At 45.9% G+C, this 26,169-nt stretch overlaps 2 protein-coding genes across 3 annotated transcripts in view; both read right to left on the bottom strand.

Moving 5' to 3' along the window:
* n4bp3 (NEDD4 binding protein 3) overlaps window positions 1-26,169 on the bottom strand; it is a 37,146-nt gene that overhangs the window by 4,320 nt on the left and 6,657 nt on the right. The window contains exons 1-3 of one of the 2 annotated variants that reach the window (XM_004541056.4): window positions 22,044-22,190; window positions 698-978; window positions 395-566 (exon numbers count right to left, since the gene is read on the bottom strand). In XM_004541056.4, the coding sequence (XP_004541113.1) occupies window positions 395-566; window positions 698-945 (420 nt within the window). In that variant the 5' untranslated portion in view covers window positions 946-978; window positions 22,044-22,190. Of the gene's footprint in view, window positions 1-394; window positions 567-697; window positions 979-22,043; window positions 22,191-26,169 lie in introns of those variants that run through there. The other variant, XM_004541055.6, reaches the window with a different exon arrangement.
* Window positions 10,517-25,749, bottom strand: LOC143421799 (uncharacterized). Its single transcript, XM_076891714.1, has 2 exons — window positions 23,903-25,749; window positions 10,517-15,519 (listed from the first exon to the last, which is right to left on the bottom strand). Exon 2 carries the CDS (start codon window positions 15,326-15,328, stop codon window positions 10,520-10,522), a length of 4,809 nt encoding a protein of 1,602 aa, XP_076747829.1. The 5' UTR covers window positions 15,329-15,519; window positions 23,903-25,749; the 3' UTR covers window positions 10,517-10,519.

Genomic DNA, 26,169 nt, shown 5'->3' with positions numbered 1-26,169 from the left:
GTGATGTATAAATGTGATATGGATCAATTTACCACAGCCCTAGAAGTATTTCACTGACTGTAAATCATTTCTAAAAAGGAAACAATGGGAAGTCATTCATCTGCATTTGTGCAGATCTGTGCAGAACGCCTCATATTGACTGTTGTATTGACCGTTGTAGAGAATGCTATAGGTAGTTTTACTCAAAATATTGAGTTTTTTCTTATATTTACTGAGTCTCCTTGGTCATGAAGTTAACATTTTTTACTCTTACATTTAAAGTTTTAGTTGTATTTTGCAGCCATGTAATAAACTTGCTGAAAATGAGAATATCCTCCTTTGAGTTTCTTTGATACATCAAGAAATAAAACTTCTGAACGGATCTATTCGCAGTACTATAAAGAAACATATTCACCTTTTCGTACTTGCCCGCGCTTGGCAGTGAGTTCTTTGTAAGATCTACCTCAGTGCCATCCTTATGGTAAACCTTAGCATAAACGTTATCCTCCTCCCGTGCACTGACAGCGCTGAGGCCCGGGATAATATCCTTCTTGCCGTCGTTGCTCGGGCTCGCTTTAGGCTCTTTTCTGTTTGGAAGCAAAGTAAGCCTGCTTAGGTCAAGTTCTATCATTTTTATACCACCTTGCAGACTTTTTCACCTTCAAAAACCTGATGTTTCGAATTCCTACGAGGGAACTTTTTCCTCATCAGAACCCACCTGTTGATGTTGAGGTAGTTGAGCAGCTCTCTCTGGGTGAAGCCTTTCTTCAAGAGCCCGTTGCTGTGTTTCGGTCTCACCTGGGGCACTGCTCGGTTGCCTTTAGTCGGAGAAACATCCGGCCTCTCCACCAGACTGCCTACACTTCCCATGCCGCAACGCGGGGACAGGGGCGGGGCTGGGCAGGGGTCGCGGAAGTTTTTGCTGGGGCCACGAGTCAAAGGAAGAGTCTGGACCGAGGTTGCCATTGATTACAGGTCACAGTGGGGAGAGAAGGTGCTCTGTAAAAAAGAGAAAAACAAAGAATTAGTTAATTTGATGTTTGTCCATAGCGTTTTCACTGTGGCCTCAAATGCTTTGTTGACCTAGAGTGTCAGAGTTTTGTCATTCTTTAGTAGATAAACTGATCACAAATATTGCTAGTGGTAAATTTTATACATGTCAAACTATAGAAAAGGAGTCTGTGACTGTGGTAGCAGCTCTGCAGAGCTGCAAAGTCGAGCTTCCACTGTCATGCCAATAGGCTGATGTTTACCACCAGCACTGTAGAAGGCATGCATTTACAAGGCATCTTTTGCATTGCGATGCAAATGCATGCAAACCAAAACACTGGGAGTAAATAGGAAGTAGAGGTCAGAGAATGAGTCACTGGATTAATACAATGGAAACCGCAGGGGTGGCTGTAGCTCAGGGGGCAGAGCAGGTCGGAAGGTTGGTGGTTTGATTCCTGGCTTCCCCTTGTCTGCATGCCAAATATCCTTGGGCAAGATACTAACCTAAAATACTTGTGGATATAATTTCGATGATATCATGTACTGTTGATAATGACATATTCATGGTCTTTGCAATTTCATGTTGAGGAACATTATAATGAATTTGATAAACTATTTGTAGACCCAGTTTTGTGCAGACTTGTGAATACTCTTTTTATGCCCAGTCATGTTACTGAACTGCTGCCAGTTAACCTAATTAGTTATAAAAGTGTTCCTCCAGCTTTTTTCTTTTTAGTACCACTTGTTTTTCCATCTTTTAACTGCCCATGTTCCAATATTGGGGGGAATTGGGGTTGTAATAAATGTGCCAATCCATTTATAATGTCCTGACATATTTTACTGGAAAGATTCACATCCAGTATTTTTTTAGATTTTCACTGTGGACCAAAATGTTGGAGCGACTGACACTGGCTTTTCTCCTTTGCTGAAATAAACCCCACCTCTTGCCCCTCTTACTACTGTTAGTGGATGTTAATCCTCTGAGGACGCGGTTGAGCTGACACGCGTTTCATCAGCTGTGTTTGTCTGTACCGACAGCTGTCCAACAGCACAGCTAGAACAACGCAGCCTCCCACTGCAGCCGAGCACAGCACCGCACTAGAAAACAAACTCGTAAAAGCTGAGCTCAATGCGCGTTAGACAACAGCAATGAAACCGAAATGATGTCAAAAGCGGGCAAATCCCCAAACGTGTTATCACGGTTATCTTTCTATCTCTGAGGCTTGAGTTATGTTTCCCCACAGGGAAAAGACCACAGGATTATGTGAAACGTGTACCCTGTCAGGGTAATGCTGTTTTCCTCTGAGGTCGGACAGCATATGTCCCATCGTAAGCCTGTTATGCAACTCTGATCCAGCTAGGTTACTACAACTCATTTCCTTAAAAAAGGCAGAGTGAGGTGCTTTTTGGTTGACAATGCACATTATGGAAAATCAAGTCCTGTGGCAGCTCATTTTCTTTGCAAATTTTCCTACCTTTCATGAAAGCCTGTCACACCGTGTGTTGTTTTATGACACTAGATTTACTGTTGGAAATACACTCATTTGCATTATCTGTTGCCAAAACGAAACAAGCTGTTAAATCACCAGAATACCCAAGTAAGAGGCCTGATTACTCTGTCAGCGTGTTCACCATACAGCCTCTCTCTCACTGCCGACATATCCGCTCCTTTCCTTCTTTTCAGCAACCTCATTAAGGATCACTATTGATTTCACCCTTTTGACCCTCTCTCTTCCCGTGCATAAACACCCCCAGCAGCCATAAAACGTTCTCGAGACCATAAAACATGCAAGTACGCCGCAGCCTTTCCGACTATAAACAGGACCCGAGGGAGGAGGGGGTTCCCTTCATGTTCAGCCAACTGATGTGGCACCTAAAGAACAGTTAGACTTCAAAGAGGCCATATAAGGACCTTTTACTTGTTTTAGCCCATTTACTACCAATCTCGAATACTTAGCATCGGTCCTGACCACACTTACTTGTCAGCAACTAGTTCTATTTACATTATACATTAACAGACAGCCTGGGTGGAGGGGGGTGATAAATTTGCCTTCTTTGTGCAATTTGTCACTATTTGAGACGCAGCTGCCAAAAAACACTCTAAGGTAAAAGTATGCCAGCATGAGACTGAACCTGACAGAGTAAGCTTCTCTAAGAGAAGTGTGGGTATTTGATTATTTCTCTCCCAGGATGCTGCTTAGCAGGTGACTCATAAATCTCACAAGAGTCCCTAAAAGCATTGTAAAATTAGAGTTTTCTTGCTCCTACTGAAGCCTGCGTTAGTAAGAGCAATAATGGGAAAATGAGCAAAGACTAGTCAGTGGAACTGACTGCTAATAAGCAGCACATTTCCAGTTATGCAACAGCAAAATGCCATCAAAGTCAACACTATGTGCATTACTATGTGCATTACTTAGAAGGCACAAGCATGAAGAAACAGCCTGTACTTATTAAAGAGAAACTGCATGTGCAATTTCCATTTATAATGTTGTGTTGCTTAACGATTTAAATGAATCTTGAAATTAGAAAAAAAAGTCAGCGTGCCAGGCAGGAATATATTGGAGATCAGACCTAGGCTCATCCCAGCTGATGACTGGGCCTTCCAGCTGTCGATTCACGCACGTGACATACTCGCATCCTTATTTTATTCTTACTTTCTACCACATTTGAGAACAGACACCCACAGTGGCACTCCGGCATTTCCTCTCGCTTCTAATACAATCCACATTTATCAAGTGTTTTGCACCGCTGGCCTCGACAGTTATGGCAATTATGCAAATGGTTAAAATGGGCAGAGAGAGCTGTGCAAAGGCAGCTCCAGCCCACTCCATTTGGGGCTCTCAGCCAGGCCCAGATCAGAGCAGACCAAGCTACTCATGTTTATATTCATGAGATACTACCCCCCCCCCCCCCCCCCCCCCCCCCAAAAGTTAAAAAACAAAACAAAATTTCCACTAAAACATCCGCTTCCTAATAAGCCGATATAACATGCTGAGCTCAGGCTGAGGAAAGACACCCGATAATCACTGATAATGAATATCAGACGCTTTGTTAACAAGTCTGCTTCTCTGCTGCTGTCCATCTGAGACCTGGGTCAGAGAGTGACATGAACTATGTGTGTGAGCCTAAATGAGTGTGTGTGTTTGACACCAAATGAATAAATCATGAGTGTGCCAAACCTAATGGGCACTGGTCAAGGTCTGACTCAGTATTTTTAGCCCGACTACTTTACTCGGCACGTGCCTTCTATCTACCAAATATACGAGAGCCCAATCGATTCTTGATGGGAAGCCGAGCTCGATTTTAAATACACTTAGTCATTGAGGGTTAGCAGGAGGGACTATGCGCTTACCTGCTGCTCCTTGGCAGGTAGCTCCATGCCCTCCTGGGTTTTAATTGCACCTTAGAACACATATGCATCAACACTACAATGAGCGGGTGGAGGGAGGTTTGGAGTCTTCTCCCACCCCCATTCTCTGCGGCCTGCTGGAGCGGGAGGGCTAGTAGGAGGAGTTGGCCGTCCGACTGCGGTCTGGGGTGTGGGGCCTCCCTGCTGCTGCGGAGTCGGGGTGGTCTGCCTCTCCCCACCGCAGGGAAAAGGGTAACACCACCTGGGTCTGGGTGCAATTCCCCCCTCCAGGGGCAAGGGTACCTAGACCCGGTTTGTAGAGTACGCTTGGGGAGTGTGATTGTGTGTACAGCGTCTCTTTATGTCTGTCTCCACGTTGGTTGAGTGTGGAGTGAGTGCATATGAGAGCATGAGGGTGGGAATGGATGTTTGTGTCTGTGTGTGCCTGTATGTCTGTGTCTATATGTCAGATTGGGTATCAGACGCCACCTCTCTGGGGACACCTCAGGCCCTCCAAGGTTTGGAGGCCTATCTCCACCCACCACCACTTCCCCTGCCGGTGGCGGACTCCCTCAGGTGTCGGTGTGTTGGTGGTTCTTTGTGTCTGGGGGTGGGCGTCCGGGTACACACCGGCTCACTCCTTGGCGGCCGCTTGTCGGGGCCTGGGGCCTGGGGCTCGCTCGGGCCCCTTTGGAGGTGGGGTGCCCCCGGCCTCTCGGCCTAGGGCTCGGTCACTCAGGCGCAGCTGGGGGCCGGCGGAGCTCACGGGCGCGTCACTGCAACTCCCCCTGACTTCTGCTCCGCGGCTGCTGGGCGAGCCCTCATCTGGGACTCTCCTCAGCTCTTACTGGGACAGTGGCGCGGCTGCCCCTCTGTTGGTCTTCCTTGGTCTCTTGTGTTCTGGGGGCCTCTGGATGTCTGGAGTTTTGATCTCCTCCATACCCGCTTCACACCCTGGAGGACGGGGCTGTGGCCCCCCCACACTCCCTAGCAGATCATTACATGGAGAAACCTTTGGAATGCAAGCATGCTGATCCACACAGGTATGCACACATGGGTATTCACAGACGCGGACTAAAGCTTTCTTGGCTGCTGCCTCAAAGCACACTGTGCGCTATCTATCTTGCGTGCTGCACAATATCGTTTATTACTTAGTAAATACTGATATCTATGACTAGCTAGTTTATTGTGATGGTATGGTGCTTTGTTTTCTCTATTATTATGTTGCTCTTTGTTGTTTGCGGTCTCCTCTGTTTGTTTTTGTTTGTTTGTTTGTTTGTTTTTTTTCTCCATACAGGTGACCCAGGAGTTTTTTTTTTTTTTTTTTTTTTTTTTTTTTTTGTCTCTCTTCCCCCCCCTTCTCACCGTCTCTTCTCCCCTTTGGTTTTCTTTCTTTCTCTCCCCCTCTCTCTCTCATTCATTCCCCCTGTCCTATTTATTAAAAAAAAAAAAAAAAAAAAAATGACAAAGGATGAACTGAAGCTCTGCCATCACGTAATGTCGCATACTGCTGTTTCTGATGTCATTTAGAAGAAAAAAAAAAAAAAAAAAAAAAAAAAAAGGGAAGCCGAGCTCGGGGTGAGGGGGTGGGCGAGGCAATGCTATTCCTTTTGGGTAGATAAGAGGATAAAAATCCTTTCAGCAGGCAACCACAAGTCTTGAAGGACGGAAGAAATCTTGCATCCAGTTGTTTTCCATAATTGCTTTCTAGTTTATGGGCCCGAGTAAACTGGGAGACAAGGCCAGATTTACGGCCCAGCCCCAACTAGCCAAAGGGCCCTGAAATGCAACACTCCCCCTTAAATCGCACACGTGCGTGTGTGCACATCAAAGCAGCACCTTCAACCAGCCTTGAACAGTTATAGTCCGATTCAAAGTAGTCTGCTCTTGATTTATGCTTCCTTTAAAGCAGCGATCAGCTTTTTTTAAACCTTTTTTTTAATTCAAGCCTTGTGAAGATAACAGATGCTTCTTATGCTTTACACTTTCACATGCACACGCATTCTTCTGATGTGTTTCTTTGCAAGAGATGCACAGGGGCTATGTTTTGCTAGCACCACTTGTCAACTTTGTTGTACAGAGCTGACCATCACGTCCTGTCTTCAAACAACACCATAATTGCAATTTCCAAAATTAGAAAATATTTGTCAGGAAACACATACTTCACACATCTTGCTAAACGAAAAAAAACCCTGCATGCGCCTTTCTCCGTGTCCTCTAGAAAACCATACCCTTACCACTTTACTGCAGTCACAAAGAAAACAAAACACGCCTTGAAGAAGAGCACTTCAAGGACGATCCCTCCTGAGATCTTGTAATCAGACCTCCTGTATGCTTTTCAATGAAATGCTCGAGTTTGAAGAGGGAACATTTCAAACCCTTACAACGGGTCTCCGACAGAGGAGAGAGTCGCGGTGCAGCCAAATTCCAAAGATGCTTAGCAGAACACAAGCTCGGGCTCGTCAGTGTTTGATGCACTAAAGGCTCACTCCCACGGACATTCACTCACACTTGTGTGTGCGCCGGTCACTCAGCGCACTCCCAAAAAAAAAGAAAAGAAAGAAAGGCATGTGCACAACTCGCAGATCCTCTGCCCTCTTCCCTCGACACTCACTCTCTCGCTCCCCTGCTCACCATCAAAGTTTGTTTACATTTGTGGGGTAAGTTTTACAGGTTACATCTAAAACTCCCACACAGCACGCACTCTCTGTTTCATTATATAAGCTCTATCAAAGCTGCACTCGCTAGATTTTCTGTCAGTTGTGGAAAATGCAGCTGCTACCATTAGGCCGAGTTCTTTTATTCTACAGAGAATTCTGCAACTATATTTAACACCTACTCTGTCAGCCTGTCCTGAGGGACACTTCCCATCAAAAAATAAGGCTGTGACAGCATCTTGTGGTAGTCATAATGCACAGTGCAAACACCTTATAGGAGCTGCTGAGCACGGTGGTGGAGATGTGATTATTTGGGCTCGTTTTGCAGCCACAGGACCCGGGCACCTTGCAGTTGTTGAACTGACCATGAATGCCTCTGTATACCAAAGCATTCTGAAGTCTGACAGCTGAAGCTTGACTAAAATTGGGTCATGGTACAGGATAGTGATCCAGGCATGGCAGCAGATCTACAACAGAATGACTGAAAAAGAGTGTCGCAAAGGCCCAGCCAAAAGTCCAGTGTTCAACCTGCCTGAAATGCTGTGGTGGGACCTTCAGAGAGCGGTGCACAAATAAATTCCTGCACATGATAATAAACTGAAACAACATCCGAAAGAAGAGTGAGAGACTGATAAAGTCACACATTAAACGATTACTTCAAGTTAATGCTGCTAACGGTGATTTTTCAAGCTAATGAGTCACGGCGTTTACTTAAGGATATACCTTGATATACCCACCACACTGGTCACTTTGCATATGGCCAGCAACGTCATCGTTACAAAAATCAAGAGGTGCACTTTGTCCTACGGTGCCGTTCGGCAGGCAGCGCACACCAGATGTAACAGAGTCCTGGGTGAATTTCCAGCACAAGCTCTATTCTTGTGTTAGTTATTCACTTAATTATAAATTGTTTAAATAATTACTGTAATATACAGTAATTATTAATGTCCTACGTTAAAAACAGAGTTTAAGATGGAACTGATGTAAGTGAATGTGAGTCTTGTTTTATATGAGGGTGCTTTGAGAGTCTAAATGTGTCAGCAGCAGGAGCAGCAGCAGTGTGGTAAGCTGTGCCTGAGGCCGATAGGGAAGGTACCTTATACTACACGTGAAGCAAAGAAGAGCTCCGCTCTGTGATTGACTGTTACATGCTAGCCTGTAATGAGTGAGTGTGAGAGTGTCTCTCTGGCTTTGGGGCATGACAGCACAGGAGTGCTACGCAGCAGTCTCTAATTGTTAGCAGGTTATTCATTACAGACGGGGGATGTAGTTCCTCTCCACAGGCCCAGAGGCCATTCAGAAGAAACTAGACACTAAAGAGCAGGCTCATTAAATGTTATTTCTTCTGCGTCTCCGATGGTAGCGTTTATGTCATTTAGCATCTGTGAAGTCCAAACGGATGCAACTGGAAATGCCGCCTCAAGCACAAGTGCTTCTGGGTGATTCTTGTCTGTTTTCTAACTGAGGGACAGGGAGGGTGTCGCATGAAAGGTTAAACTTCATGTCACGAAACCCACGATGACAACTGGTCTGTCTGTGAAACATGGGCTATAATTTGCCTGATGATTGGACGTGGCACTGCCCAGTGTTTGGTTTCACACTGCCCCTATTCATGATGAATACGCCAGAGGTTAACAGAGGTTGTTGAGGAGTACTTGGTGAGGGCTAGTTCTTTTAGGTTCAGCAGCTAACAAGATGGTGTATCGGTCAGGATACAGGAAGGAGGACAACAGGCTTCCACTTTGCTGGATTGTCACCGCCAGCTGTTTTATTGCCACCTAGATGCTCAGTGTTGCCAGCAGTCTGTAGTAACAAACAAGTTGCCATGAGTATATAAATATATACAGCAACAGCTTCACTAAGATAAATATAAAGGATTACATGAAATAAACCAACACATCCATCTGAATATACACATAACAGGACATATATAATTTGAACTACGCCAATCTTACATCTCTTGCTCCAAACACAGAAAGGACACAATTAAACACAGTGAGAATGTCATACATAGCCGAAACATCCACTCTAACTGTAAACAAAGGGACTTGGGCGCCATCGTGTGGCCGAATAAAATTACTACATAATGGCGGCGGCCGGCGGCACATGCTTCGAGTCACGAGATGAAAAAATGCGGTGCTACAATGCGGTAGAATGTAACTAAAGCCGCAGCCAACATCAGAATCGGAAAATGAACATATTTAAGGAAACTTACTTCCAGTCATGAACTTAACACTCGGAGCATCACGTGAAGGATGGCAACCAGGAACACAGCTTACGAGGTAACAGAACTAACACAGAAAAAATCTCCTCTTCTCAAGTAGCATCGCGATACCCCCAACTTCTGCCTACGTCATTTCCTACGACTCCACCCCACACAATATTGCAGAACATAGACATAAAATCCCAGAGCCTTTTATACAGCCGCCCCCAAATGTGGTTACACATTTGCTCCCCGAAAAAAGGCTCCCTAATCAGTTGAGGGAGGCGACTTGCTATTCTGCTTAGTATCGCTGTCTTCCGATGGCACGGCAGGTAAAACTACCAACCGAGCAACTGGTCTGGTGTAAACACGTCCATTAACGTTCACATCAGCAGATCGGACAAGTCCATCATCACTACGATGAACCTTAATCACATGGCCTATTGGCCACAAGGCTCGAGGCAGCTGTGGATTTGCAACCATAATAACTGCCTTTTCCAGAAGTTCAGGAGGAGTTGACTGCCACTTCTGCCTTGCCTGTAAGCCAGGCAAGTATTCCCTGATGAATCTTGCCCAGAACTGATCAGCAAGAATCTGTGAGTGCCTCCAACGTCGCCGACTGAGGTTCTCTGTCTCAGAGTAGACCACCTGGGGTAGTGATCCATCAGGCCGCCCCATGAGGAGACTATTGGGTGTCACAGGGTCCACATCGGCTACGTCGGTGGAAACGTAGCCTAAGGGCTTTGCGTTAAGGATCAATTCAACCTCAAGCAGAACTGTACGGAGTACCTCCTCGTGAAGAGGTTGGGAACCCACACAGGTGCGCAGAGCTGTCTTCACTGAACGGATTTCCCTCTCCCATACACCTCCGAAATGTGGGGCTGCCGGGGGGTTGAACTGGAATCTGATCTTCTGACGGGCGAGCCTCCCTTGCAATGTCTCTGACATGTTGGCAAAGGCTTCTCTGAGTTCTCGTTCTCCCCCTTTGAAATTGGTCCCACAGTCAGACCATAACTCTGCCGGTGTCCCTCTTCTGGCTATGAATCGCCTCAGGGCCATGAGGAACGCATCCGCGTCTAAGCTACTTAGGAGATCAAGATGTACCGCCCTCGTCGTCATACACTTGAAAATGATTCCCCAGCGTTTCTCATGACGTCTTCCTACCTTCACAAACATAGGCCCGAAACAGTCAACACCGGTTGAGTAAAAGGCTGGTTTGTACAGTCTAAGCCGAGCAGCTGGAAGGTCAGCCATCTTGGGAACAGAGGGTTGTGCCCTCCAACGCTGACACTCAGGACAGGTTCGCTGGTGCTTGCGAATTGCCTCTCTTCCACGCAGTATTCAGTAAGACCTCCGCAGCTCCGCGAAGACCCGTTCGGGGCCTGGATGATGCAGATCAACATCATATTTCTGGATAAGCAGGCGTGTGAAAGGGTGTGAAGGATCCAAGACAATCGGATGCAATATAGGTCCGTCAAGACCTTCTAGGCGTCGCAACCGACCCCCTACTCTGATGAGGCCCACTGAGGTATCCAGTTCAGGTGCCAGGGTAAGCAAGCGGCTTCTGGATGAGACAGGTTTCCTTTCTGAAAGCAATCTGCACTCCTCAGGAAATGACTCCTGTTGAGCCTGCCGGAGAATGGCCTGTTCAGCATTCTGATAGTCCTCAGCCCTAGATGGCGCAGTCGAGAGTCCCTGACCACAAAGCTCTTTAACAGTAATATCCAAGAGCTCCTGCCAAGTCTTGCACACCATTCCATCCTGACAGGTAGGTGTGGAGGTGATAGAGGTTCCACAGAAGACTGTTTTCCGGAGCTCAAGTTCGTCATTACTGGGCTCGGAGCTCGGGTTCTCTGGCCATGTGTCAGGACTGTTGAGCAGAAAGGGGGGTCCATTCGACCACCGATTAGGCACTTTGAGCTCGGCCAGAGCCTTCCCTCTCGTCAGGTCATCCGCTGGATTACTCTCTGAGTCTATGTAGCGCCAGGTACAGTGTTCCGTCAACTCCTGTATCTCAGCTACCCTGGCTCCTACAAAAACCTTGTAGCGGCAGGACTGTGAGCTCAACCAGGTAAGAACAGTGGTCGAATCAGACCACAGGACTGTTCTTTCAATCGCTGAGGTGAGTTCCTTATTCAGGGTACTGGCCAGCTGCGCTGCCAGCAAAGCTCCACAGAGCTCGAGGCGGGGAATAGAGAGAGCTCGTTTGGGGGCTACCCGGGAGCGAGCTAGGATGAAGGTGAGGTGAACTTGCCCATCCTGTTCTACAGTCCTCATATAGGACACCGCTCCATAAGCTTTCTCAGAAGCATCCCCAAAAATGTGCACCTCACGAATGGCCCCCTTTAAGTTAGCACTGGCAGGAACATAGGCACGTGGGAAGGTAAGGTGAGGTAAAAACTGAAGCTCCACCTCCCAGTCAGACCAAGCTTGCAGGAGGGTGGAGGGAAGATTCGAGTCGTCCCAACCATGCTTCTTATCCCATAACTGCCTGAGAAGGAGCTTGGCCCGAGTGGTGAAGGGTAACAGATAGCCCAAAGGGTCGTACTGTGAGGCTAGGACTCTATAGATGTTTCTGAGGGTTGGCACCTCATAGGACACGGGCCTGTGCTTATAACCCAAGGAGTCGGTATTCCAGTCCCAGCTGAGCCCGAGCGTGGTCTCTAGCGGGTTGGATTTGTCCTCGGCTAGCCACAGATCCAGACTCTGTGATCTAGCTTCTGGAGGCAAATGGCTCAGGGCACTTGGATCATTAAAAGCCCACTGACGTAGCTCGAAGCCAGCTGATTTCAGCAACTCTCTTAGCCGATCCACCAGATCTCTCGCTTCTTCCGGTGAGCCAACACTCTGTAGGCAGTTGTCTACGTAGAAACACCTCTCGATGGAGAATCTCAGGCTGTCGTCAGGCTGTGTGTGCTCCATCACGTGATGCTGCAGGGCGAAGGTGGCGCAGCAGGGGCTTGAAGTTGTCCCAAATGGCAGGACCTGCCACTCGAAGATTTTAGGGGGTTCATTCACCTTTAAGTCCCGCCAAAGGAACTTCAACAGGGGCCGGTCTTCAGGGAGGAGCAGTACCTGATGGAACATCCCCTTGATGTCTCCACTCACAGCTATGGGGTGTTCACGAAACCTGACCAGCACCCCCAGCAGGGAAGCTCCAAGAGTAGGGCCAGGCAACAGGAACTGGTTCAGGGACTGTCCAAGGTATTTATGGGAACAGTTAAACACCAGGCGATTCTTCCCGTTATGACTGACAAGATGATGCGGTATGTACCAGTTCTCCTTGGGCGAAGTCTCATGCGTAACTTCCTTCACGGCTCCTGATTGGATCAGCTTCTGCATTTCTGCCCTGTAGGCATCAGCCCGACTGGGATCCTTTAACAGGCGCCTTTCTGTGCTTCGAAGCATGGGCATGACTGATTCCTTTGGTGCATTCAGTGGCGGCATCTGTGGGTGACGGAGTAGAGGTGTAGCATACCTGAAGACTCCATCGACCATCCTGTGAGTTGTTCTTGCCTCGAGCAGGGCCACAGCCTGCTGATCCTGTTTCGACCGAGTGACCTCTTTCTCGGATCGGTAAGGCACCACGTCCACCTGCCAGAGCCGCTCCACATGTTTGAGCAACTCGTCTGATTGGGCGGATGTATACAGGGATAGGACAGGCTGGGTCTGCCGCCCCATGAAAAGACTTGGCCCTTGAAGGGTCCAGCCAAGCCGGGTGTGGACTGCTGCTGGGCCTCCAGGTGGGCCGAGGCGGACTGGTTCTATGGGGGTGATCAGGTGTGGCTGGTCTGAACCAATGAGAAGCAGAGGCTTGGCTTCCTTCAGGGCAGGGACCGGGATCCCATGCAGGTATTTGTACTTCCTTCTCAGCTGGTCGATAGGATAAGTATGGTGAGCTAAGTTGAGACGATCAGCTGTAAACGCTCCATCAATCTTGTAGTAGGATCCGGGGTTGGTAGCAGCAGAGACGCTGAAGGATACGGTATGTCCATGAAGCATCTGAATATCTTGGCGGACGGTTCGTAATGGCAGGTCCTCCGGGATGCCTGCCAGACCAAGAGTCTTTGCAGCAGCAGGGAGCAGCATGGTCCTCTCTGAACCGTCATCAAGTATAGCATAGGTGTCTAGAGTCCGCTCTCCATGGCTCAAAAGCACAGGTACAATCTTCAGCATGACACGATTGCCAGCCCCATGGCGATCAAGGTAGAGTGAGCCCGAAGCCGAACTGGTTAGGCAGCTTTCCTCCTTTGCAGCCATGCCAGCGTTGTTTCCTTCTGTCCTGGCATTTACCTCGTGAAGAGCCAGCAGATGTTTACCCTGGCAGCGGCTGCAGGGTTTCTTTAGTGTGCACTGAGCAGCTAAATGAGTTCGGGCACAGCGCCAGCATCGTTTGTTGACCTGTATCCAGTCCTTTATTTCCTCTTTGGAGAGCTTGGCTACATCATCACATTGGCTGAAATAGTGTTCTGTGCTCTCACAGTAGGCACAGTAGGCTTTGTTCTTAACCTTCCCTCTAGCTCGACTCTCCTTCACTGGTGAAAAAGTGTGTTCTGATGGCCCCTTTAGGTTATGTAGGACTGTCACGGTTTGTCGGCCTGGACGGGCCTCAGCCTTTACACTGGTCCTTTCTCTACTGCTTCTTACACCTGCTTGGCCGTCAAATCCTTGACACCAGGACTCCTGACGAAGCCATGCAGATAGGTCGTACAGAGTGTAGGTGCTCCCGGGCTGTTTAAACTGGTGTCGACGAAAATCAGCTCTCTGTTCGGCAGGAAGCTTACTTATTAGTCGGGCAACGTGGGACCCACAGTTCAACTCCGCTTCTCCTTCCAGTCCTAATGTTTGTAACAGCCCAACTAGTGACTGCACCTGAAGGGAGAACCTTTGGAAGGCTACTGTGTCACCTCGCCTTATTTCAGGACCATCCAGGACACTTGCTATCTTTCTCAAGGCGAGCTGATGAGGTTGTCCAAATTTGTCGTGGAGGGCTGCCATGGTGTCAGTATAAGGCTTGGGTGAGTTCAGGTAAGCATCGGCAATAAGTCGAGCTTCATCTAGTTTGAGGTGGTCCACAAGTATCTGATACTTGAAGAGCTCAGTAGCATTAGGAGGGAGTAGGTTCTCTAAAGCCATGCGGAGCCTAGCAAACTCAGAGGGATCAGAATGAATGAACCTTGGAATGGTTGGTTTGGGCCCCCTGTACACTAGCTCAGCCGAAAGAGGAGCAGATGGGTTGCTGCCGTGCCCACTGGTTACTCCAGTGACAAGAGAGGGGGAACTGGCTGGAACAGGCTTGGTTGGGAGCAAACCTGTCTTACTTGGTGCCCAGCAGGGGGGTGGCACAGAGTGTTGTGGAGGGGCATGAAACGTGTTTCCATCCTTAACCACAGGGTCCTGATATAGGGTGCAGCGATGACTAGGCAGCGAAGGCTCACCAGCGAAATATGGTGTGCGGGGTAGAGGGTGGTACTGTACACCATCATCGGAGTATTGTTCGTCAACCTTCATTTGGGAGAATCCTGTGTGCAACTCTTCCATCGGTTCAGGCCATGGCGGTGGGTCAGGCCACACCTCCTCATCCTCCTCCTGTGGCATTGTCTCAGGGGTGGTGTATACCTCTCCTGAACCGCGCTTGGGGGGATGATTGGTGCTAGGCTGTGAGGCAGTCAGGTGAGCCATATCCTTCCTCAGCAGGTGAGCCACTTCAATCAGCTCTCTGAGGTCACTCTTTGCTTCCTTCAGTTCTTTGAGGCCCTCCTGTAAAACTTGCTGTGATTGGAGTAGCTGCTCTCTTTCGGCCTGCAAGGCTCTGAATTCTGTATGAAATGTGTGTATTGAAGACCCTAGCAAATTAGAAGGTGCAAATTCAGGTGAGAGGCTCCTATTAAGGTCCACATCTTGTTCACTTCTTCCCAGTGGAGGGGGTGTATTGTAATAGGCCCCATCCCTGTCGCTGTAGAGGGGTGGCGTATGACTATACTGAGGCTGAACTCTGTCGCTTCTTGTGTGAGGCTGTGGGGTATCCCACTGCAGCATTTCCCTAAAGAGGTGGCCTGTATAGTTAACATCAAAGTCCTCAAACCGGCTTGGTCGACGTGTATGGCGTTTAGGCCTTGCATCAGGACATGTCGCTCCATCTGGCTCCATCTTGATAACTCATCCGGCTCGAAGGACCAATGTTGAGGAGTACTTGGTGAGGGCTAGTTCTTTTAGGTTCAGCAGCTAACAAGATGGTGTATCGGTCAGGATACAGGAAGGAGGACAACAGGCTTCCACTTTGCTGGATTGTCACCGCCAGCTGTTTTATTGCCACCTAGATGCTCAGTGTTGCCAGCAGTCTGTAGTAACAAACAAGTTGCCATGAGTATATAAATATATACAGCAACAGCTTCACTAAGATAAATATAAAGGATTACATGAAATAAACCAACACATCCATCTGAATATACACATAACAGGACATATATAATTTGAACTACGCCAATCTTACATCTCTTGCTCCAAACACAGAAAGGACACAATTAAACACAGTGAGAATGTCATACATAGCCGAAACATCCACTCTAACTGTAAACAAAGGACTTTGGCGCCATCGTGTGGCCGAATAAAATTACTACATAATGGCGGCGGCCGGCGGCACATGCTTCGAGTCACGAGATGAAAAAATGCGGTGCTACAATGCGGTAGAATGTAACTAAAGCCACGGCCAACATCAGAATCGGAAAATGAACATATTTAAGGAAACTTACTTCCAGTCATGAACTTAACACTCGGAGCATCACGTGAAGGATGGCAACCAGGAACACAGCTTACGAGGTAACAGAACTAACACAGAAAAAATCTCCTCTTCTCAAGTAGCATCGCGATACCCCCAACTTCTGCCTACGTCATTTCCTACGACTCCACCCCACACAATATTGCAGAACATAGACATAAAATCCCAGTGCCTTTTATACAGAGGTTAAAGGTCATATTTTGTCATGGCTATAGATACATGCTACTGAGCAATTAGCTGAGAGCAGACACAGACATTTCATTCTGCAATTTCCACGAAGCAAGTGCCGATGGATTTTAGGAACCCTCGTCTGTAAACCCTACTATTACTGCACATGTTCGTTCATTATACGCTAAGCGGAAGGAAGGAGGCCGGGGACTGGTGAGTGTCAGTACCACAGTCTTGGATGAGACAACAAAGATCCACGAATACATCAGGAAGATTACCTCAACCGACCGCGTGCTCAGTGAATACCTCAGGCAGCAAAAACCCAAGAAAGAGGAGGAAGGAGAGGAACCATCATGGAAGGATGGGAAGTGGCTAACATCCAGAAGTCCTACCAGTGGCTGGACAAAGCTGGACTGAAAGACAGCACAGACAGCACTAATCATGGCAGCACAGGAACAAGCTCTGAGCACAAGATCCATAGAGGCTGGGGTCTATCACACCAGGTAAGACCCCAGGTGCAGGCTGTGTAAAGATGCCCCTGAAACAATTCAGCATATAATAGCAGACTGCAAGATGCTAGCAGGCAGGGCATACATTGAACGCCATAACCAAGTGGCCGGCATAGTGTACAGAAACATCTGTGCCGAGCATGGCCTGGAAGTCCCCAGGTCAAAATGGGAGACGCCCCCTATGGTGGTGGAGAATGACCAAGCTAAGATCCTGTGGGACTTCCAGATACAGACGGACAAAATGGTGGTGGCTGACCAACCAGACATAGTGGTGGTAGACGGCCGTGGTGATAGACGTAGTGATACCGAATGACAGCAACATCAGGAAGAAGGAACATGAGAAGCTGGAGAAGTACCAAGGGCTCAGAGAAGAGCTTAAGAAGTGTGGAAAGTGAAGATAACAGTGGTCCCAGTGGTAATCGGAGCACTAGGTGCGGTGGCTCCCAGGCTAGACGAGTGGCTCCAGCAGATCCCAGGAACAACATTCGAGATGTCTGTTCAGAAGAGTGCTGTCCTAGGAACAGCTAAGATACTGTGCAGGACCCTCAACCTCACAGGCCTCTGGTAGAGGACCCGAGCTTGAAGGACAGACCACCCGCAGTGGCGAGAGGGGAATTATTTTTAATGATATCAGTGGCTGTTGTTTGATTTTAATTCATAAACTGTACCTATGGGGTCTGAAAAGCTGCAAAGCCAATGTGTCTATTAGCACCTGTGTTTTAAAAGGAGGCTCCTCTGCCTTAAAATTGAAGTTTGACTGTATAGAAACCTACAAGAAAGAAATTGTTAGAATCTCGCTTGATTTATGACCTCGGCAAACACTTTCCTACTGAGCTTATGGTCTTAATCACTGGTTACAGCATGATATCCATTTTGTAAATTATAGTTTCATTTAGAGGAAAATGAATGATTACGTAGGGTATGATTTAGGACTGGCGTACTGTGTGATGGCAAGTTTCCACCATGCGCTTAGATCCCAAATTTGTTTGGAAAAAAACGCCCCACAACTTTATAATTTTGCCACCGCAGCAGTTTTGAAGTCAAACAATCAATATGTGATTGAAGTGAAGACTTTTAGTCGTAAATCAAAGGCTTTAGCAACAGTTTTGCATTGACTGTCTAGGAATTAAAGCCACTTGTATACACAGTTGCCAATTTTCAGACTAAAAATTAATGGACAACTAACTGATAAGCGGTTTTATGGCAAAGTGAGGCCTGTTGCCTTATTATTTCACAAGCAGCAGCATATCTAAAGCTGATTCAGAGTGTTGAATTTGCAGTTTAGGTCTTTCACTGTTGCATTTCAGCCTCAGACAGTGCGAGTGATGGAGGCCATTATTAGGCTGGAGAAGCAAAATAACACTAGGAACACTAGGAATAACCAAATCAACAGTCTGATGCATTCTTAAAAGGTAGGAATGCACTGGCCTGCTCAGCAACACCAAAAGACCTGGACGACCACAGGAGACAACTAAAATGTATCATTGTCAAAGTCTACAATCAAGAGACAGAGAGGGTTTAGACGAGGCGCAAACCACTGCTTACACTCAAGAGTGAGAGGACCAGATAAGACTTTGCCAGAAATAACCTGAAAGAACCTGCTTTAAAAAAGTATTTGAACAGATGAAACCAAAACACATGGTGTTATCTGTCAAATGTGGCAGGATAAATGTTACTGCATGTGCACACATGTCTGCCTGTGGACCCTGGTCACTGGTGTTTATTGGTGATGTCACTGCTGACTGAAGTGCACAGGGCCATATGCTCTGCTCAGATTCAGACAAATGTTGCAAGACTCAAGGCAAAGCAATCTGACATTATCAATGGACAAGTCTGTCACCTGATCTCAGCTCAGAAGAGCATGCTTTTCAGTTATTACACACAAAATTGAAGGCTGAGAGACCCACAAACAAGCAGCAACTGAAGGTGGCTGCTGTAAAGGCCTGGCAGAGCATCTCAAGGGAGGAAACGGAAGAATGGGTGACGCCTGTGGGTTCCAGATTTCAGGCAGTCACTTGTAGAGGGTTCATCCAAAAGAATCATCTGATTTTAAAGTGCTTTCTGCAGCTGTTCTTTGGTAATGGTTGAAACACATAGTGTGCGAAACAGTGGATTTGTAAGTTTCAACACCACATCTTTTATGTACTTTCATGTGGTGCAGTGCTTTACTTGAAATACCTCAAGGTCTCAATACCTCTTTTAGATTCAATTTAGCCAGTGAAGAGAAACTAATATGGTAGAAAAATGCTCTTCACATAAAAACAGAAGCCACTGAGCACCAGTACCAGTATCAGCTGCATGTGGCATGTCACATATATTTATTACAAAATCCTGACATGCATATCATTCATCTTGTTTTCCTTTTACTCTCAAAATTGATGTTGTCAGTGGATGTGAGCTGGCAACTTAATCGCTCTGATCCCTGAGTAGATGAGACCTCGAACTAATCCACAGCTGGATCAACAATTACTGACCCAGAAAAGAAAACCACGAAACTTACGTGAGACTCAAAGTTCAGCAGGGTTTTTTTTTTTAAAGAAACCTGCAGGATTACTCTTAAGAGAGCTTCAGCTCGATACAGAAGTCTAACGTTTGTGATCTGACTGGCTGCGTCTGCCTTTCAGTAAATCAGGTGATGACTTCCTCTCAGGCTGATGTGGGTTTCCTCACTTTGCATCAGTTTGCCTATCGACGCAGGCCTGCACAGTGTGCTTTGGCTATAATGCCTCTGTTGACTTCGCAGTATTTCTGCAAAGAATCCAATGACCACAGCAGCCATGTTGGTGTTATCTGGATTGACCGGCTGCACCATATTGATCTGTAGCTGACTGATGTTACATAAATCAGTTTGATTTGGCAAGACAGCACAAGGGAGAGCCCTCGCAGGCACCTGCTCTCACAGCGCCATGGGTATTATTTGTGTTATTTATGGGGGGAATTTATGCACCAACATCCCTTCTGTGGTTTTTATGTAACTGTGACTCAGTAATAAGAGCAGGTTTTGTTAAAATATGATCAATTTGCAGTGTGAAAAGAATTGCACAAGTTTGTTTGGACAAATGCCTGCGTTGCTCCATCTGTGAGGTTATAAGTTCAACCTCTACATGTGGGTTTGTCTACGTTCGTCTAGTCCTGATATGACTCATGTTTCGAGGACCCTCCCTTACGAGGACAAAAAAAATATTTATAGGTGTTTTAGGATTAGGGAAGTTATGATTGTGTGGATTTGTTCTGCTGAGGTGTAGATACACAGCTGTGTGGAGCAGCTGACCTCACTGTTGTTTTAGGTTGCCCCTTTCACTCCTTTACAGATCACACTTCCACAAAGCATACATGCTTATCCATCCCACAGAGCAACTGCATGTCGCACCAGATCATCAACATCCAGCCCCTCTGTGACCCTGATGAGGACAATCTAAAGAGGATGGATGGAATATTTAATTATTTCAAAAAAAAATTATTAATTATGTGTAAAACTTTTTTTAAATTATTTCATAGTTCAGGCTTTAAAGGGTTAAAGTATTGTTTTGCGTTTGTGGTCATTTCCATCTTTATTTTTATCCTTACAATCAGTTGATTTTATTGATATTAATGGGAAGGTTAACGTGTTCAAAGTTGTTTCCTCTTTTAGTGTCTGTGTAAACGTGTCGCTTTTAAACACTGCTCAAATGAGTATGATTATGACTTACAGGTAGATCAAGGCTCGCAAACAACATAAAAGAAATGTATAACAATCAATGTAAATAGCTGATGATGATATAAGCTGTATGACATACAGGATGGGGCTGTTGCTATTCCATCTTTTCCCATAACTTACACGTTCCTATTGGATTTCTGATGGTGCTAAATTGTTAGCATTTCCATATGTTCACAAATATAACTGTACAAATTCTGACTCAGGCTTTGGCTTGCATCTAATAAAAAATAGAAATGATACAGGACGACACGACTAGTTCCACAAGACGCTTTAAACGAAGCTTTAGAAAAACATGTGGGTCCGCTATTCAAAACAAAAACTGCTCTTCAGCCACAAGAGACGATGAGTTAGATAGTAGCGTGGGAGCCGAGATGAAGGCCTTAATCTCTGAACAAACTAAACAACGTATTGTTCCATAAGCCCTTCCTATTACAGTACTTGTTGCTACAACAGTCGGGATTTCTTCTCCCACGTGAAATGCATCATAGTTTGCAATTACAGCAGTATCAGGTTTAGCAATCAGAAGTCCGGAGTTTACTGACAACTCTATGATGGGAAAAGAATTTGACGCTAATCAGGAATCAAAGAGTTGCCAAGAAATTTTGCTGATTGTAGGTGTTGTTTTTAAAGCAACTTTTTAGCTAAGGTCTTAAATATGAAAATGACACACGTGGAGGATATGAAAATAAAGAATGTAGCACACTAAAGAGCGCTGCTATTTTTTTGGTAGCCGAACTCATTAAAAATGCTAAGATTTACTAGAGAATTGTTTTTTGAAATGGTGTAAAAACAAAAAAAAGGACAAAAAAACAGAGGGAGAGAAATCTTATTTTCCTGAAACCAATAATATGCAGAGAAAGCCTTTTTTAGGCGATGCACTACGGAGGAAAAACTGAATCCTTGACCCCTTCAGTGATAGGATCCAGCAGCAGCTCTTCTTTGTTGGTAGGAGGCAGGTCACTTCAAATCAATACAGAGAAGAGAGTTGCTCTTTGTTCTAATAATATGCTTTTGACTTTTACAGTCCAGATTTACACCAAACTGAACATTTTATGGGAGAATTTGGACGTGTTGGATGTGTTAGTCAGCGCTCTCCACCGCCATCATTAAAACACAGAGTGCAGAAATATGGGGGAGAATGCTGCTCCCACCCTACAGCAGCGCTTTAGAGGAATAGAGAATAAAAGCCACAAAGAACTGAAGCTGTTCAATTCAGTGCAGTTTCATTTGTACTGAACAATAACCTCAAAGATATCTGACTTTATAAAGGGAAACCCAACAGTGCCTCACCGAGCAAGCTCCTGATGACACGTGCCATTGTTATGCTGTTTTTTCATTTTATCTATCAAGATAAACTTATTATGGTGATTTTCATGGTTCATTTCTCACTTTTTGCCTTCTAAATATAAGGTTCGCTGCTCATGAACTGGTCAGCATTTCGCATCGTTTACTCTTTAGCTTGTGCAATTTCAACTAACCAAGAATGACACAATTTGGCGCTGGATTATAATTTTCTTACTTTCATACTTAAATCTAATCTGCGTGATAATTTTGTATTAATATGCAGTTTATGATGCCTGACATGCTGAGAAAATGCATGTCCGGCATTCTGTAAAAGGAAAATATAGATTTTTTTTTCTGTATTTTCCGTATTTTAAAAAGAAAACCAACAGCTATAAAACCAGCAACATGCTAAAATATTTCTTTACTCACCTTCGCTGGCATTTGTAACAACGGCATGATATTTATTACACTTGATTCTGAATCCAGTTCAAGTTCTGCTTGGTTTCTGTGGATAACAGGTAAAGCCTGTATAGTGTTTGCCAACTGCTGCTATCAGCAGAGCCATGTTCAGCGCAGAGCATAAGTCCACCGAGAGCAGTGTGAGGAAACAAACCCACATTCCTTACATTTCTCACTGGGTAATGATTAAATGTGCCATGCCGTTACTTAACACGTGGAGCTCTGATGTGGCTGATGTTGTCCGTTTCCCCTGCTGGAGGACTTTGAGGGCTTTGGGACATTTTTAATCTGTTATCAAAAGTAACTTTATTCCCATGAGAACCTGGTAACGGCAGCCCAACAACAACAACTCAGTGACCGATTATTCAGCCACATAATCATAGGCTGCAGGTAACATAATGTTAAACTGAGCTGATAAAGGCTTTTTATTAAATTCTTTACAGTAAGGAGGGGTGAGCAGAGACTCACTGTGGCTTCTTTGTTTCCTGGAGCGGTTCACGCAGGAGTCACCGTTCTGTGATTACATCGATGGAAATTGAGTGGTTCCCACATCGACCTACACCTGAATCAATTCCACTTAACAGCTGCAAAGAGTGTGCAAGCATCCATCGGGACGCCCTGGATGTTAGGCCACACACTCGGCACAATCAACATGGGAAAACGGATGCACCGCAGCTAAAAATTGGTTTGGACTCAGAAGCTAACAGGCACACGTGGAGTGACCCGTGTGCAGGTGAAACTGCTCTGCCGATCACATCCCAGCAAATCCTTCTGATCTCATTTGCACCAGAGAGAGAGAGAACTGAAGAGGGATGATGTCGGGTAGTAAACACTGATGCTGACGAAGGCCGATGCCCAGTCAGAAGATCAGTGTCCCCCCCCTTCCTGGCTGAAGTTTCCCTGTAAATGAATTGAGTGCTACTGGAAAACACCTTATTCAGCCAAATGAGGTCATAAGTTTACTGTAGAGAGTTTACACTAACAACAAAAGCCGCAAGAAAAACTATGATATGCGAAATATCACCTAGATGAGGTTGTTTTGTTTTGATTGCTGTTGCAAAAATAAAAAAATCTCAAAAACAATTAGATTTAATTTAATTGACTGGAGAACACAGTCAGTTAAATTAAATCTAATTGCTCAGCCTGGGTACAGAATTCATGAATAGACCTCAGGGGGAATTCCAGAGACACAAATAGACCATCAGACCAGAGATAATTCAGATATAACAGAAAAAGAAAGCGTGATATTATTAATGAGCTCTCAATGCAACGCTCGCTGGAAGGCAAGTACCCCCGTTTATTATTATTTGAGGACCGTACGGCTTCATTCTGGACCATTCAATAATTAACCGTTAATTAGCACATCACTTCCAACCTGGAAGGCTGATTCTGCTGCTCCGAGTGACGTCACATCCCCGTAGGGAAAAGATTCAGTTATAAAGTTAGCTAATTCCAAATCAGCTTCACTGCAAACAAGAATTCCTCGTGGGCAAAGTGATTAACAATCAGGATGCTTCCCTCTTCTCTCTGCAGCTTAGGCTGCTCTTTGACAGCGCTGCCTTAAATCGCATTTTAAGGTTACTGGCATGCAAATTAGTCAAGTTTTCCCTGGAGAAATCGGGGCTGCGTATTAAATGCTAGTAGATACACGGATCTTTGAGCTGAAACCAGAATTGAGGTACTTTCACTTTTATAAAAGGAACATTGTAAACAAATCTAAACCCAAATCATAAGCAGACATGAGGTGAACAGAGAGGCAAAGTTAACTTTTTTACACTAAGAGTGTCTTTAAATAGTAGGAAATGTAGAAGGAAAAAACACTTGTTTACCTGTGTTTGTCCACCTGAAACTTCACTTCTCTGCTCCTGATCCCATGCACGCCCTGTTTCTCTCTGTCACCCTCGCTACTGATGATGACATCACATGACTCGTGTTTCCCAGCCTGCGATGGCAGCTGGGAGGTGCGTGGATAAAGAGGAAACTGCTTCAGCCACTGACCTGCAGGAAGACTTTACACTGGTCTAAACAGATGGTTTGGGCCCATATCAACATTTTGGACTAAGCTAAGCGAGCTCTGTATGTTCCTAGTTACACTACACCCTTCCCTCCTGCTCACTTCTTTGTGCACTGTGAGCCCTCTCAAAGGCCAGTGTGGTCAGACTGGTTCTTCCAGTTCCAGAAACAAAAGCCCCTGCATGTGAAAACGCTTTGAAGCCTTCAATGCAGACCTTAAATAAAACTCCCAGCTTCACTGGACAACGGCAACGCAGTGCGTCTGTTTGCTCGAGGATAATAAGACAATCAGGAGGGATTTGACTTAGGTTACAAAGCAGACAGCATAAATGGGGAAAGAAGGATGAATGTATGAAAAGAAAATAAGAGGAAGATGGGAATGAGGAAGAAGTGGAAAATGAGGGCATGCGGAGGGGGATGAGTCTGAGTGGACTGTCTGGACAAGAGTCTGAGTGTACGTCTCCCTTCCTGAGAGGCTAAGTTACTGGACGGGTTCGACACCATATCAAGTTACACATCTCAAACTAAAGATGCTGGGATCTGAGAAGGAAGAAGAGAGAAGACATTGTTCTCTGCTCTGTAACCAGGAGAGAGTGGCTCCTTTCTTCTGTCCTCACCATCCGATGTGGGCCAATGAGCTGAGGTGGGTATCCGGACCAACGGGTGGGCACACAAGAATCTCAGCTCATAAAAGCACCTTGCCAGCCAGGGATGCACTATGTTGAGACTGGCAAACTATTAAAGGCATTCCAGTGGAGTATGATGTTTTATGGTGCCCCTTGGCCTGCTGAGAGTAATCTGAAGAAAATCAGCAGTAAAATGAAAGGAGGGCCTAACCCCATCAAAGCTGGACAGCCCAGCCCAAAACCTGAGCAGGTGCTCCAGTACCCCTGTCATTACTGTATGTGTGGGCCCCCAGAGGGCCTCAGATTTCAAAGGCAGTCACTCCCAGCTGGCTGATAGAGAAGTTCAACCAAAAAGAAGAAAAAGAAAAGAAAGAAAAACAAAGTAAGAGATGGAGGATCCTAAAAAATGAAGGCGGTACATCCATGTGATTGGCAGCAAGCATTGCAGAAGGAGAGGAGACAAAGAAGAGAAGATAGGAACGTGTCAGAGCCTGCTTACAGTTACTGTACCTGTATGACCAATCAACTAAACAACAAACTCATTGTCAGCTAGACTCATTTCCTCTGGCTTATCTCTTCTGGACAATGTCATCACTGGAAAGTGCTATGGGAGGTATGCTGGCTGTCTGGTTCTTGAGAAATACCATTATCCTGTTTTAGACCGGAGCTTACTGTGTCTGCCACACAGGAGTTAGCTCTTGTAAACAAATTTTGCAACTCTGTCTGTAAGGATCGGGAGATGTTAATGCGATTAGTTAACGCAACTTTAAAAACTGAAGAGTCACAAGTGTTAGACTGTTAGATGACAACACCGATGCCAGTATCAGATCTGTACAGCAAACATACACAGCATTCAGTTAGCTTAGCGTAAAAAACAGGAAACCATTATTCTGGTTCTGTCCGAAGGTCACATAATCCACTCACCAGCTCCTGTAAAGCTCACGCGCTGGCACACAATGTCTCATTTCTTTAATTTGTACCAAAATATAAGCTTTTGGCAGGGCTGTATTACCGACTCTTCCCTGTTTCAAGCATGCGGCAACTGCTGGGATAAAAAATGAAGCCAATGCAACAGTGTAGCCACTTGAGGTTATAAGCAGATAGGTGTATATATATATATATATATATATATATATATATATATATATGGAAGGACAGGCCCCTGCACGGTATGTACCACCGGCAGATAGAGGAGGTGGCTGATATCCAGAAATCCTACCAGTGGCTGGACAAAGCTGGACTGAAAGACAGCACAGAAGCACTAATCATGGCAGCACAAGAACAAGCTCTGAGCACAAGATCCATAGAGGCTGGGGTCTATCACACCAGGCAAGACCCCAGGTGCAGGCTGTGTAAAGATGCCCCAGAGACAATCCAGCACATAACAGCAGGGTGCAAGATGCTAGCAGGCAAGGCATACATGGAACGCCATAACCAAGTGGCCGGCATAGTGTACA

The sequence above is a fragment of the Maylandia zebra genome, linkage group LG2, assembly GCF_041146795.1.
Source record: "Maylandia zebra isolate NMK-2024a linkage group LG2, Mzebra_GT3a, whole genome shotgun sequence".
Lineage (NCBI taxonomy): Eukaryota > Metazoa > Chordata > Actinopteri > Cichliformes > Cichlidae > Maylandia > Maylandia zebra.
This window is presented reverse-complemented; position numbering and strand designations above follow the sequence as displayed.

What these genes read in the sequence shown, in the direction of transcription:
- LOC143421799 (XM_076891714.1), bottom strand. Translation starts at nt 15,328, where the DNA reads ATGGAGCCAGATGGAGCGACATGTCCTGATGCAAGGCCTAAACGCCAT.